We start from the raw sequence: 16,048 nt of genomic DNA on the forward strand, positions 1-16,048 counted from the left end.
AAAGACATATGAACTATGCAAACAGCTTTCTCATTCTAAAAATGATTCTTAACTTTTAAAATAATTTAAAGTTAAAAACAATAAGAGAATGGAATTGAAGCCAGTCATATTGACTGTAGGTGCTCTGAGTGTGCTGCTGAAAACCGACTTAGTATGCCTGAGTTATGATCTTCCCAAAATTCTCTATGTTCATTTTTAATAGCCATAGTACTAAGCCTAGTACTTTGAATACAAAGGGAAGGACACACAATCCATTCCTAAATTGCTACTACAGCTAGATACACAATTTTTCTAAGGCGCTGCATGAGGTACTTTTCCTAGAAGCCCCACAACATTTGTAAGAACCTTTTAAAAAGCTTATCAAGATACATTACAAAATAAACAGGATGAAGTTCAGCAGAGACAGTGACATCACCTGTTATCCATTTTGCAGTTGATTCTGCAACCTTATTTATGCACATTGGATGTTTTTTCATGACAGATACAGCATATTGGAGAGACTGCAATCTGAAGTTTGCCATATTAGTTACCTTGCAAGATGCTCGTTGAATAAAAATGGATGGAGGAAATTAGGAGGCATATTTGTACCTAACCCTGAGGTAAAAGGTAACTTAATTATCTGTCTCTTTAACACCAATCTCTGGCCTAGCTGGCAGCTTATTTATTTTTTATTTTAAATGTTTATAGTGCAGTTGTGCTCAGTAGTTATCTTATTAAAAATTATAGTAGTCTAATTTTTTTTTCTCTTTCTGGGAAAGAATTATTTTAACAGAATACCTGTCAGAAATATTTTCTGCTTGGTCTGTACTCCTGTCTAATCTGTATGTGCACACAGCATCACATGAAAAATGCATGCACTATCAGGTATAAAAACTAATACTATCTGTGCCTCAGCTTGGGCTGATGAACCGTTTTGTACCTTGCAAGTAATAGCTGAATCTTGCATGACCCTTTGTCTTTGCTAGCAAAATCTGACTTCAGATGAGTCAGAAGCCAAAACTCTGCCAGGTTTAACAAATGTCCACAGAGGATGAACAGATAGAATTATTTATTTCTATTAAGAATACCAGAGAGTATATTTTACAGGAAGTAATTTCATTATGTGTTGAAGTGCCAGGGTTAAGCATTTCAATACACAAAATTCAATGATGCATTAATTTGATCCACCTCATTAGTATCAGGCATGTTTAGTGAAAAATACCAGAATTGTTACAGTAGTTTCCAGTCAAAGTGATAGGTCCCCGAGAGCTTTAACTCTGTAATTAACAGATTATATATATATAATGTATAATATATATAATAAAAAAAATATATTATATAATGTATAACATATATAATGTATCACATAATATATGATTAATATATAAAAAGAGGCAATATTCAAAATCATATTGCCATGAAGAACAAGTTTCAGTAAAATTATACTGCAAAAAGATTTCAAATTTGATCACTGTATGTAGAAACAGAGAAAACTAATAGAGAACCACAATTTTACATAATAGGATACATCTTGCCACAGCTCAAGGAAAACTAGGAGGAAAAGATCAGGTGTACCTCATTTGTCTTACTTGTGCAAATGAATATGCAAATAGCAGGCAGAGAAACTGAAGCAACTGTTAAAAGCAAACATCCTTTTCTACTAACAGGTAAGGTCTCCTAGATATTTTGGTATTTATTTTCACTATTTCAGGTACTTTTTAGAGTGGATAAAGCTCCTTGAAAAAATGTGGTGAGAGAATTTTTATCATTTCTTGGTAAATTCCATGTCATAGATTTTTGGCAGTAGTCCCCACTTACTGGCTCACAAAAGATATCCTTATGTCTCATATAGCAAGTGCATACACAAAGAATACAAAACCACTCATATGTGAACTGGAAACCCAGTCTATCATATACATCCATTACCAGAAAAGACCGAAGGAGAACAGTGAATTGTACAGTCCTTGCCAAACACATTCATATATGTGTTCAACAAACCCTGAACACAAATCAAACAGGGATTACTGTCAAACTACCTCTTGTTTAAAAGTGTCTTGCAGACCGTGTTACATGCTTCCTAGCACTGGTGGTCCTGACATATAAAAAAACCTTAACTCAGTCTCCATTTGAACAAACTTTATATCGTTTAGCTATCTACTGGTGTGAAATGAAGACAAAAATCAACACTTCCTCACCCAAGCCCAGACCTGGACAAACTGCAACATTATCTCTTACGTATCTGAGGCACAATATGTATAAAGGCTGGCATCAGCTTATAGATACAAGAACACTGTCTAGCTAAAACATTTCTTATAAATGACTACACTGAAATATAAACATCTTAAATGGGTTTTATGGAAATATTATGATACAGAATAATTCTGATTTTAATTTTATTAAAACCAGGAAAGTTAAAATGCCTATAAAAATGATCATTATCATTCTAAAAGAACAATAATTACTGATTATGAGTTCGGCATTTTCTTGCTTAAAGCAATTTTTAATTTTCTATATACTATGCCCATTTTCTACATGAAATTGATCCTTACTACTTTGAATCTAGTATTAACCATTATGAAATCATACAAGACATTTCAGTGCCTGTGTCTCTAGGACATATGGTGCCCTGAGTGAGAAAAATAACTTAGAATAATTTTACTTAGCTATTAAACAATTATACTCATGTTCTCTTTCAGCTAAAAGGAGGTTTATCATTTTTATTACTAAACTTAAAATATCTACTGTTTATTTTCACTGTCTGAGAACCTCAACATGACTGGTGCAACAAAAATTCTAATTAGAGTAATCTTTTCTGTAACCTGATTGTCTATTGTTTTCCAACTCAAAGATTTGAATTTGAAGAACGTACACTATGCTGGGTCTATGTAACCTGTAACAATTTTCTACCTTAATAGCCACACTGCAGCATTTGAAAATTGGCAATTATTCATTTTGCCATGAGCTAGTAACAGAAAGAGTGAAATTCTTATCTGTGAAGAATGGTATAGTAAATAATGGATTAGCAAATTCAGGCACTCTCAGTGAAAGTATATCCTCTTGCTTACACCTAACAAAGCTAATGTTCAATATGGCTCTTCTTCTCTTCACTATACAAATTTTATGTTAACTTTAATCAATTTCATCTCTAGAAAGAAAATGTTTTAAAAAGCAGAAAACTAACCATGTTAATAAAGATTTCACTCAGCAGAATCAGACAGCAAAACACAATTCATCTTCCTATAGACTTTTAACAAATTGCGACAACCTCACATAGACATGTAAAAATGCTACTTAATAAATATTTTGTGTTCAAAATAAAATAAGCTAAATCTGTTTAAAAGAATACACTAATCTGGATTTTTCACAGCAAAGCCATAAAAAGTAGAATTTGTGTTTCCTGTCCTTCATTATAAAACTAAGGTCTTTAGTCTAAATTGACCATTCAGGTTTTTCCAAGTGGGGAAAGAGAGGCATGTCCATAAGACAATTCATCCTGTCCTCACATAAACATCCAAGACAGATGGGAGGAACTGTTCTCTGGAATTTCCTCTCTGTCTCAGTCTCCTTCCAAAATCTATACAGAGACACCAGATAACTTTGGCTAATACTTAACTTTTTGATAGCTGAAGTAAAAAAAAGTGAATCCATCTTCTCATGCCTTTGGTCAGAAATCCTAGTTTGTGGTAAGTTGTTTTTTTTTTTCCCTTATGCAGACTGAGTATTTTGGCCTGAAGTTTCAGCATCTCATAGGTTAAAATTCTTACTGCCTTACACCTGCCATGCTGTCAGAGACACGTTAGTCCACTCCATCTAGAAAGCTGATAGGGAGTCCAGACTTCCAGTCGCTCCTGTAATAGCATTAGATCTCTGATGTGGAATGAGGAAGGTTGCTATCAGGTTACTAGGCAATCAATACAAGTGTGGGCAAGATTTACAGCATGATAGATAAGGGTAAAGGGAGAGTCATTATAGCATAGTTTCTGATGATTAAATAATGCCTTAACCCGGAAGCAAGCCAGGTTTTTTTCTTCCATAAGAAACCAACAGAAACATTTGAATTGTTCCAGTTCAGGTGAAGGTATCTCAACCTAGCCAATACCAGTTCTGCATATTTCCATCTCCTGAGTAGCGTTATCTATTAGCATATAATAAATATTCAGATTTTTATATACACCTAAGTGACTCAATTCTTTATGGATCCTATTTATAGTCTGTAAAAAGTAAAGAATACAGAAATAAAAGTGAGAGTTTGTTTAAAATTTATATGTTTTAGGAATACATTAAAAAAAAAAGTATAGCTAATATTTCATACCTGAGTAGTGGTTGCTTTGGATAAGAAGGTTGGTCACTGTTTTGGCATGGCTGAGGTTTTTTTGTGACTTGCTTATAAATGTTCCTGGCAGTTACTCCAATCCATAGCATAGTAGAGAGTGTAGAATAATGTAGTACAATGCCAACCTAAAGAAAGAGTGGACAGTTAAACAGGTCAGTAGATGGATCAGTAAAACAAGAGTTCTAGAAAAATCTTAATGCATAAGTGTACAAGCAAACAGATTTTTTTAACTGAATTTGTAAGTGCATCAATTTTTTCTTTCTCTCTGTTTTTTTCTAGCCAGGGAAAACACTTTTAAAAAGCAGATGGAATCTGTTATTTAATCTATCATAGATAATATCTGTGATACCAGATGGTATGTTATGAAACCAAGACTGTAAAGACATTTGTTTTCTGAGAACCTGATTAATGACAACTTTTTACACCTGGATTTAAAGTGATGCAAAGCTTTGTTTGTGTTGCAAGCTTTGTTAGCTTATCATGACAATGCAATTTAAAAATTAATGAGAGGTCAGCATTTTTGCTTGCAATTATGCTACTATTTCCTTTCATTTTTCAGGAACATCCTGCTGTAGTTCCCTCTCAGCTGCATATAGCCAAGGTTGACTTCTTGTAATGGGATTAGTGCTATTTGCCTAAAACCAGATTATTTTCAGACATATTTTAAGGAACTTATAAACTTGGCCATACAATTTTAAAAATTAAATGACAGATCTTGGCATCCTCCCTTAAAAGGAAATACAAACTCTCAGTAGTGTTGTTATCATTTTGTCTCCAAGAAACTGGTGTGTTTATCATTGAAAGTAAAATAAAGTACAAACACCTCTAAAATACTAACATCTTTGTTATGTTAGTAATTGTTATTCATTATTATGGAAACAGTAATTGGAATTTTATCCAATCTCCAATGCTTTATTACATCAGCTAAGTCTCCATCTGATTATATAAAATGAGGTACCTTTGAAGCAATAACGTGACATTTTGCAGTGACAAGTAAAATATTGCTATAATTGGAAAGCACATAAAAGTTTAAGGAATACAGAGAATTGCTGAATAAAGCTTACACAAATCTATTATAAAGATTTATTTGAATGAGTGTTCATTTTTGCTCAACTTAAAACAAAATAATTGATGGGTAAAGAAAAAAAATTCCTTGAATTTTGTTTATATTTAGTAATATAGCACAAAACTTGAAGATAGCAGCAAATATCATCAACAGAAAACCCTTTGTAATTTTCTCTGGGACTTGTCTGACACATTAGACAAGGGAGTATAAAGCCTTCATAGCTGTTGTCGCTTGAGGTAAAAGAAGCATAAATAAGAGCATGAGACAACTTTGTACCATCAGCTGGCAGACGTTGCCAGTTCAGTGGCTAGTGCTGTCTGGACGTAGTTCATATGCAGCTTGCAGCATTTCTGTAGGGATGCAGTGACTATGACTATAAGCTGGGAGGGGGGGAGTGAAGGAGTAAGACAGGAGGGGGAAGAGCGGGAGGAGGAAGGGGAAGAAAAAGGAGGCGGGAACCATGAGAAAGAACTGAAAAATTCTAGAGATCTGGTTCATAATCTCTTTCTCATTTCAGCACAACACTGCTACTATATATTCTGTAATTATTCTACACAAGTATGCCAAAGAGTCCCTAAGAATATGATCAGCAGGGATGAATTCCATGTGAGAAGGCACCTACATGTGAAATTTTGACAACACATATGGTCATATATACAGAAATGATCAGCTACTTAAGTGAATGAGATTCCTAAAAATAGTACAATAAAACAATTTTATTGAACTTTCAAGGAGGCAACTGAACTGAAAACATCATTGCTATGCCATACCTTAGTCACATTACTTTTCTTCACAGTGTGCTCATATTTCATCAACTTAGTTCCTTCTGATATACGGACAAATTGAACAAACATGGACAAGAGACAGAAATGTTATCATCTTCTGTACTAACTCTTAACGTCTCTTTCTCTCTCTCTCTCTCAAAAAACCCCCAAACATTTGCATTTCTTGCTTAAAGGAAAAGAGGATATATCCTGGTGATACAGGACCTCCTCATGACTCACAGATTTGAAGGACAATGGTGACAATCTGGAGATAAAACATATATGACACAACAAAAACGTGGAATTCGGAAGGGTACACTGAATTGTTATACTAAATTCCAAAGGAAAGGGTAACCTTTTCTCTGTGTGGTGATGATTTTGTTTCTCACTTCCCATCACAAAATGCTTTCTAGACTAGAATTTTTGCTTTTATTCATCCACTAATAATAATTAGTAAAGAAATGCTTGTCACACCTCATCTTGAAAATTCAGTGTTTCAAAGTGGTGGGCTTTGCTCTCTGCCTCTTCCTTCCCCGTATCTCCACACTGACATCAGTCATGCCACGGAGATGCATTTTCCTCACTGTTGCACTTAGGTGCTGTGGCTGCATGCTCTTTTGTCCTCTTCAGTGGGACCACCTCTTTCTTGCTCCCTTAAGCTGGGAAGACACCTGAGCCCTATGCTATAAATACATGACATACCAGCTCATGACATGGAAGGGGGAGAAAAGGCTCAACAGAAAGAGCAACAGGACAAAGATAGTTTTGTTCAGTAAACTCTCACTTAACTCTGATAGCAAATGTAAACCTTAGGTTTATGCACTAAAGATCCAGGGTACAAATTACCTGTGTATATCTTGTTACTGGATTTGTGCCTTTGTAAAGCTTAAAAGGCCAATAAATAGATACAAATTAAATACCCAAGTGTTCACTTAAAACTATTTTCATTATAAGTAGAACTTTTGTATTTCACATAAAATTGTGTGGGAAGGTCAAGTTTTCCACACAGAACAAAGGATTATGATTAAGTATATTAAAGTGATGACCCTTATTTGTAGGAAGGTTTTCCACTGACAAGCCAAACGGTACAGAAAGAACTGTCAGGACATATGCATTGAAGACAGCATTGCATCTACAGCTATTTAATAACCACAGTTATATGGTGAAAATTTTCTTGTTCCCTTGGACTCATTTTTTCCATGTCCTGTGTTCTTAGAACTCTTATCTTTGGGAATAAGCACCAGCCTACTAAATAGAAGGCTTTTCTACAGCAAGAAGATGCTGTCTGCATATCCTCCTTCAATAAATTTCAGTACCTTAGAGGTAACTTAAGTTCCACACATGCAGTTACCATGGTAACGACCAGAATACACATTTATGCAAAGCATTTTGGCACAAAAACCTCTCTTGATCAGCTTTAACTTGCAAAAAAATGTCTTTGTTTTCCCCTAGTTTTTAATTTAATTTCTTTTTTTTCAATTGTAATTGTATTTCAGATAAGATTGTCCTTCTTCAGCCAGTTCTATTTAAAGGAGGATATGGATATGCACTGACATTCCATTTAAACCATTAATCCTGCACTGGAAGTGATTCTCCGCTGTGAGATGAAGGGATTCAGGAATTTCTCTGTGGTCTTTAACACCACTGGATGTGAATATTTCATGATCTTAAAACATTTAGCCTTAGAACAATCCTGTGCTCCTTTCACAGGTAGAAAATTTAGAGCAGGAAGTTGAGACCCATAAGTCAGGTACCTGAGACCAGGAAGGACAATCTTAGCACAGTATGCACATCTAACTCCACAGCGTGCAGAGTCTTTAGCCGTCGTAGGTTACTGCTAGGGAAGTTTCCGACCACCTGAAGTCATGCTTGTGCATATGACTAGCTCTGTTCCTGTCTCAGCAGCGCTGAACAATGCAGCACCTTTCTCACCAAAGACCACTCAAGAGCTCTTAAATAGCATTCTTCACTTGAGACACCCTAACTGGCAAACTTGATCACAGTACATTTATTTTACACCCATTCTTTCAAAAAAAATATAGCTAGAGCAGAAAGAACTGCTCTTTTCCTCCTTTTTCTGTAATATTTTTGTATGTACAGCTCCTACCTGAGATGTGGTGTATAGCTCTAGGACCTCCTTAGTTTAACAGGATTCAAATCCAAATTTCAAACTTCCAAGGGTAATATTCCAACTTCCAGGCTACTGGCTAGTATAGAACGGGCTTCGCCTTTCTTGCTGAAGATTTACTGCCCTACAGAAAGCAATTCACAAGCAGTTCCACGTATGACACTCATCAGGGAGGAGGAAGATCTGAGCCTTGCCAAATTTTACATGGAAGTTTTTATTTGATAAACCATATAGGAGGTTCTTGGAGATGTGATTGAAGTGATCATGCCACTCAGTGACTGGCCACTAGGATAAAAAATTATGATTCTGTCTCACTCCCTAACTTTTCTGTCTCCTGAATCTTGTGCCCCTAAGCCTGTTCTTCATGCTTCAACATGTTGAACTGATGATTTCATCCCCTAGCATCCATAGCCTCATGGCTATCACGCTCTCCTGGAAAGTAGGGGCCATAAGACTGAAATCTTTCAGACTGAGGGTACAGAATCAATGCCTCCCACGTATGGGGAGTGATCCAGCTACAGTTGTGTCTCCTTCTGTTTCATTCCTTACATGAAAGGAATAAGCTTCCTTCTGCCCTTTGAAAGAAAGTAATCTGAGACCCTAATTCTGGGAAATGGAAGGGGCCAACTACATCATCCACTGGCCAACTCAAGTACCTTGCTGGCTAGTGTACTGGCTCTGATTAATCCCATTCTGCCATTCCCAACACCACCTTTGCCTTGCATGAAAGATTTTGCCATAAACTCAAGACTCCGGATTCTACATCAACTGACAGCATTCAGTGACACCCAGATCAGATTTGTGGGTAATCTAAACAGTCTGTAGATATAACCTCATTCACACAGGAAATCCGTGAAGAGGCAATCAACTCTTCCAGACCAGCACTCTAACATCAGTTTTCTTTATAAATCATGAAGACTGCATTGCACATACGCAAGTGAGACTGTCTCTTCAAAATCCTCTCCGAAATAGGTATGCAGGTTTAAAAGGGAGTTTTAGATCTTTAGATTCCAGATAAAAATAAATATCTTACCATCTCATTTACCATTACCTTTTTTTGTGTAATTACTTTGCCTTCAAGGGGATATGAAGATTCCTCCAGCTATCTATTACAGAAAATGCGTCAATTTCCATAGCATTAATTCCTGCTGCTAAAAATTGGCCTGGGACACCTCATTTACAGGGAGAAGGTGATCCAACTGAAGTTATTTTAGAATCACCCTTTTTGGTTAATTATGAAGGATAATAATTAACTCAGTCTATTATTTCACTTGGGTAAGGATGTTGCAGTGAGATTTGTGTGAAAGTTTTAGGGATAATTACAATAAGAAAGGTGGAGGTTCACTGGCTTTGACACCACATTTCAGTGATTAGGACAGAAAATACTTGCACTTGGAACCTTCCCCTATGCACTCGGGAAACAAAAAGTGCAAATTACATTGCTGCAGAGTGAAGCTGTGTTTTGAATTGTAGCAGATGGAAAGATACCTGTGCTATAGCAACACTGATGGTGTTACACATGAAGTATAACTAATATTTTAGTTCTGCTTGAAGCAGAAGTACTTTCACAAATATATTTTTAAACCTGAATATCAGATTTTTCCAGAACTGAAAAAATAAAAAAAGGAGAAAGAGACAAAACTTAGACTTGAGGGACACACAAGCCTAAAACAGCTATATAAATGAGTGATTTAAAGAATTGCTATATTCCATAGGCAGGAGAAAAGGAGTGCTATCCACCCCACCATGGCTTACACAAGCTATGGGAAATATTGAAATACGTGAGCTTCTTGGAAAACCATTAGTAGGTCTGACCTCCCTACCTCCTAGCTTTGGCACCCTGAATATTAATTCACAGAGTAATCCTCTCAGGGTTATCACAGGAGGAGACAGCCATTGGGACTCACAGAATTTTGAAAAACATTGCTGTCAATAGGCAAGGAAGGGTCTGTGGTGGGGTACAATGTTCTAGGAGTGAACATTTGTTCAGCCTGTGTTACCAGCTATAGAAGTCTTGTCTTAGATTGTTTGGACTGTTACCCCTACCTAATTACATCAGACAATTTCTACCAGGAACCAGAAGACTGTGTGTGTCTTGTGTGTCCTGTATCTTTCCTATATTTTAACTGCTGATGATATTGTCTGTTGATGTAGCTTAGTGTCAGGTAAATAAATAACTTTATGAAACTGATTAGAAGGCATATGTGAATGGATACCTTCAGTTTCTCTAAGCGTACATGTTTCTCTGCAGCTCAGGATCTGTCCCTATACCATAGCAAGAAACAGCTGTCACTGATAATGCATTTTATGAAGATACCCCTGTAGTTTATGTATTACTCATAACAGATTATTAATAACTCATTTGTCTCAATCAATTTTTCATTATTGCTGTTAATACTGCATTGTTACCATGCAATCTGTAAAGTAAATAACCAGACAATGATTGTAACAACAGATGGTCATTTGTGATCATGTAATTACACGGCCATGGCTGCCCTAGAAACTAATCTGCTACCCCTCACTTGCACACTGCAGATAAAGACAATGGTAAATGATATTTCAATTTGCTAGAACTCCAAGATTAATTATGACACAATACACTGGATATGAGATACTTATCTCAGAATAATCTAGCAGACAATTGTGTCATTTAAGTGAATACCGTGTAATATACATAGGTAGACTTTGCACGTAGAACGTTGCAGGTGCTTACAGATCTACATGTGCTGTTTATTGATGGTCATGCACGAGTATACACAAAAAGCTTCCAAAGCATCTCACTGAAAATTAGAGTGATAACTCTTACACTAGTTATGCAAGTTTTGCAGTGACTCTGCTGTTGGCTGGTGACTCTTGCTGTTTAAACTCATTCAAAGCTGATCACAGATTAGTGACAGGCAAAATATCTGAGAGAACGTTGGCTTAATAAAGTGCTTTACTACAGGTAAATACCAACAACATTCATGAGATCTGGAGCACTTCCACAAAATCTGAGAGGAAGAAATATTTAAGACAAACAAATTGCAACAAGCCCTCATCAGGCATTACAGAAGATGATTGAAATGATCCCCTTTATGCACTGTACAGAGTCAGCCTCTATATTCAGAGCAGCTGAAGCCATGCCCTCTCTGTGCATGTCACGGCACTATATCCCCAGAAAGGATGAAGCAAGAGATGTGAAATAGTCCAGCAGTGCAAACAAGGGTCCATAAATAGCAAGTGTACTGGTCTGAGAGGTTTGAGGTACTCCTTAGCTTGAGTTGTCATTAAAAGACATAATCATACTATAAACATTAAGTTGCCCAAGTATATATTTAGGGATCACCCAGTGAAGCCAGGGCCACCCTCAGGCAAATGGTATATACATTACAAAAGAGCAGCAGTAACTTTAGTTCCACACATTCAATCCAAAGATCAGAAAGGACATCAGAAATATTTGGGAATCATAGTTTTCAACTATCCTGTAGAACAGAGAAATATTGTGATTTTCAGGGATTTTTTTAAAACAAGGAAATCTGAGCTGCAGAGAAGTTAACGCATTGGTCAACCTCTCACAGAAACTCAGGTGACAACCAAACACTCCCAGTGCTGGCTTTTAAAAGACATGCTTATAATGATGACTTATTTTGAAGAACTTCAGATCCAGGAACAATATATGAAAAGAAAGAGAACTACCAATATTATGTTAAAAGATACAGTTTCAGGTTTTCATTCGATTAATAAGAATTACTAAGGCAGATACTTACAGCTTGACATATAATTGGATATTTAATGCGATTGATTCCACCAGCAAAAACAGCAAATGTAAGAGCAGTATGGAAACAAAAGTTGAGAAGCATGTGCCATCCTTTTCTACTTATTCGGATTGTGCTGTTGAAAAATCACATTTTAAAATTAAAAAACAACATATCTTATCAATTATGCTTTGGAAACAACATATCCTATCAATTATGTTTTGGAAAAAATGCTTAATATGACAGAATTAAATTCTCTGATTCTGGAACACCTACTTAGCAATCTACCTATAGGACAGAGTCTGATTTATACAGCACTGAAATCAATGGTAAAAAGGTAAAATCAATGGTAAAAACTGAAAAGATTCTACTGACAAGGGTCTACTGACTTAAAGTTTCCTCCATCAAATAAGCATTTAAAGTAGAGTAATAAAAGCAAAAGGTTTATTGCATAGCTTCAGATATGCAGAACTTTAACAAGATATCTCTAAAGGATTAAATGGAAGCTGAAGATCAGAAGTCATTGCATTAAGTTCACTTAATTAATATTTAGCAGCTTCCACAGTACAATACATTCCAACTCTTTTAAATTGCTAACAGTCTTTAACAGAAGTATGTAGTTAAAATGGCATTTATATAAATCTTTCATATAAAAGAAAACACAAGTTTTCTAAACCCAAGAAGATTTAGAAGTCAAAGAAAGTTTCTTTTATCCAATGATAGTTACCAAGTCTTTCAACCAGACTTGGTCTTAGAAGCCAATACTGCTAGTGTAGCTGTCCAAAGTGCTGCTCTTTGACTGGAATTTGCCAGACAGCAATTTGATAGTGCTCGTGGTTTCATATTGAATTGTCAAGTTAAAAATCTTAGGAACAGTGTGTAGGCCATTTAGACATACGTCTCAGGAAAGATACAGCTTGGGAACGGCTTGAGAAAGGTTGACATAACCTTTTTTTGATTTCTCTGGTGTAAATCACATTGCTGATATTACTATCCAACAGTAATTCAGATCATTTTAATTTATCTTTTCAGTGCGGGTTAGAAAAATTGAATTACCTCGACATAATGCTGACCATTTAACACAAGTGCTTAAAATTGAATTCTTACCTGTGATGGACAATGTAGGTGATAATGGAAGCAAACAGGCACAACAACATAACTGCAGTACATGCATATACCACAGGGTGCAGAAACTCCCCTGGGTACTGGGGGAAAGACAGCACTGTCTTAAAATCCTATGGAGAAAGCAAAATGATTTAACATTGTTAGGCATGTGTGAAACTCTGAGACTTCATTTCAATACGTCCTGTCGTTTCTAGCTGTTCCTTTTCAAGAGCAGGAAAATAAGATGATGAACTTTTTATGTAGATATAGTTCATGAATTTACAATAATATCAGACTGCTCTTTCCTCATTTGCATACACTTTGCAAGACAGAAATTAACCTTTTTGTACAAGCAGACATATCCTAATTAAAAAAAGGTCTGAAAAAATACACAGAATATTACATCTTCCAGGCATTAGCAATATCTGTTCCTTCTGATAACATGAACTTTATGTGTGTATTCTACTAGGATATTAAGTACAAAATATCAAATTACCATAAAGGTCTTTAAATGGCATATACATGGCTGCAGAAGAACCACTCAAAGAAACAAAAACCATGAGAATACACCCAAAATATCGACTGACTCGCTCCTATATTCAAATGTAATTCCCAGCTGATACACCTCCTCTGACCCAGTGACCTTCACACTTAGTTGCAAATACTCTACCACCTATATCAATTCAAAAGCATCTTGACAGCTATATTAACAGCAGAGTAAATATCCATGCATTCTTTTTGGACCTGCTGGTGCCTACTGACACAATTCTTCATGAAAAAACATAATAAAAAACTATTAATATCTTTTTAAAATTAACCATATCAAATTCCCATTCTAAATTACTGGATCTCACAAGTAAGAAATAATAAGACAGCTAAATCTGCAGGTGTGATGGATGGAAAGCAAAAGGATCCCATTACAGAAAACAGTATGTCTTCAGACTATCTGAATTCAATCAAACATTAGAGGTTCACTGTAATATATTAAGCCACATCTGTTTGTGGCACTACATTTCTGCAAACAAGTATTATAAATTAGACACATAAACTATCACCTGAGCGCAAACAAAGTGTCATCTACCTGCCAGTTTCCATGTGCAGTGGAATTATTAAATCAGGGGAAAGGTACTGTTCCGTTTACCTTCCAGAAAAGTCCTTACAAGTAACAGATGCCCTAGTAGTCATTATTTTTCTTCATACTAGCTTTAAAGTTCCTAAGATTGATTGTACCTGTTTCTCCAGATGCATATTAATGTCAGTTCCAAAACAGAGCAGCTTACAACATATATAAAAAAGACCATCAAAATGAACAAATAACATATGAACAAGATGGCAAATATATGTCATCACATCCCATTTCTCTTCAAGTACTTCCTCAGCTTGCGTGTGTACCTCAGTTAAATCTGCTCAGTCACCACTTGTCCCACACACAAGTCCTCTCAGCCCTGCTGAGTTCACCAAGACTCAAAGTCAGAGGTGGAGTCATTTGTCACAGAGTACTCTTATGCTGTCTCCTAACATCTCTTGCTACTCTTCCCTCAACCACAAGTGGAATAGAAGAGGAAAAGAACTCTGTCTTTTGATGTGGTAGCTTTTTAATGTGACAGACCTACGCTCTTGAGGCCTTCTCTTGATTTTTTTTTTTTTTTTTTTAGTGTGCATGAATATACATTCAGGATATACTGAATTCACAAATTTCAAATAATTCTTTAAAAGTCTGTTGGCTCAGAACTGCCACTGAATCTCCACTAAAACACCCCTTTTTGACTATCTTTTCTGCCATGTTTTTATTTGCATCCATGCAATTAATTCTTTTACAGAGTGAATTTCTTGAGGTAGACTATTATTTATCAAAATGTGCAGTACAATTTTGGCTCATATTGCTAGAGCAGTAATGTAAATACTGGACTATTTAAATAGAAATACTCTGCTGAAAATGATAAAATATTTACTTTTGGCTCTTACTGATATAATCATATTTTGGTATACCAATAGTACACTTTTTCATAATTTTATATATACACTTGCTTCAGTTCTGTACATTAAGAAAACTGTTGCTGTAACTAATATAGCGGTAACAGTGCAGTTATTTAAAGAAATAAATATCTTGGATATTTCTGAAAAAAATACTCTGAAAAGTTAACAAAGTTGTGAAAAAGGAAACACAGTGAAGCTACTGTGGTGGTGCTTTCCCCCCTCCCCCCCTCTTTTCCTCTGGGTTACGATTCGATCTCAGAACCTTCTGTTAAGCTTTAACCATTGTGTATGAGTTGGGCGGTTAAGCATCCCTTGACCGTACCAAGCACTCTTGCATGGCTAAGGTGGGGAACAACACTGATCGTACCAGGGACACTAGCTACATGATCAAAGTAGGGAACAGAAACAAGAGATAAACTGTCATCTCTGACAGCTCTGAAGCTTTCCCTACCTGGATCATAGCTCAAGTTGAACAATACCATTGTTATAGTGAAACAGTACCATAATTACTACCCTGGACCACCTTGGATAGTAGCAAAAATGGAAATTTATTGATGATTAAAGCCAATCATCTTGCAAACCTATAAACAGCGGTACCAAGTGAGACCCTTTGAGCTCTCCTGGAATGCAGCGGGCTGCATCCAGAAGCTCCCTCTGAGTGGGACGCCTCTCAGAGCTCACAAACTCGAATTTGCAATACTCGGAGGATCACCGAGACTTGGGCTGAAACACTCCTCGGGGCTCAACTCTTCACCCGTTGGGAAATGCCAAGGCATTTAGCGTGAATATTTCACGCGACTCGAAGGGAATTTTTAACAGGTATACCTTTATAAACTAGCTAATCCTAGGCCTTTCATTTAGCTTTGTTACCATATTCATATGCATATATTGATTGATCTAGATCTTTTTGCACGCTTATCTGTACAGTTACTAACAAGTATAATCTGTAGTTAAGTTGTTTTA

General features: G+C 36.1%; 1 protein-coding gene across 1 annotated transcript in view; it reads right to left on the reverse strand.

Annotated features, from left to right (window-relative positions):
* ADGRA1 (adhesion G protein-coupled receptor A1) overlaps nucleotides 1-16,048 on the reverse strand; it is a 156,892-nt gene that overhangs the window by 31,758 nt on the left and 109,086 nt on the right. The window contains exons 9-11 of the mRNA XM_075154773.1: nucleotides 13,112-13,239; nucleotides 12,017-12,140; nucleotides 4,292-4,437 (exon numbers count right to left, since the gene is read on the reverse strand). Of these exons, the coding sequence (XP_075010874.1) occupies nucleotides 4,292-4,437; nucleotides 12,017-12,140; nucleotides 13,112-13,239 (398 nt within the window). The remainder of the gene's footprint in view (nucleotides 1-4,291; nucleotides 4,438-12,016; nucleotides 12,141-13,111; nucleotides 13,240-16,048) is intronic.

This window comes from Calonectris borealis, chromosome 7 (genome assembly GCF_964195595.1).
Source record: "Calonectris borealis chromosome 7, bCalBor7.hap1.2, whole genome shotgun sequence".
NCBI classification, from domain to species: domain Eukaryota; kingdom Metazoa; phylum Chordata; class Aves; order Procellariiformes; family Procellariidae; genus Calonectris; species Calonectris borealis.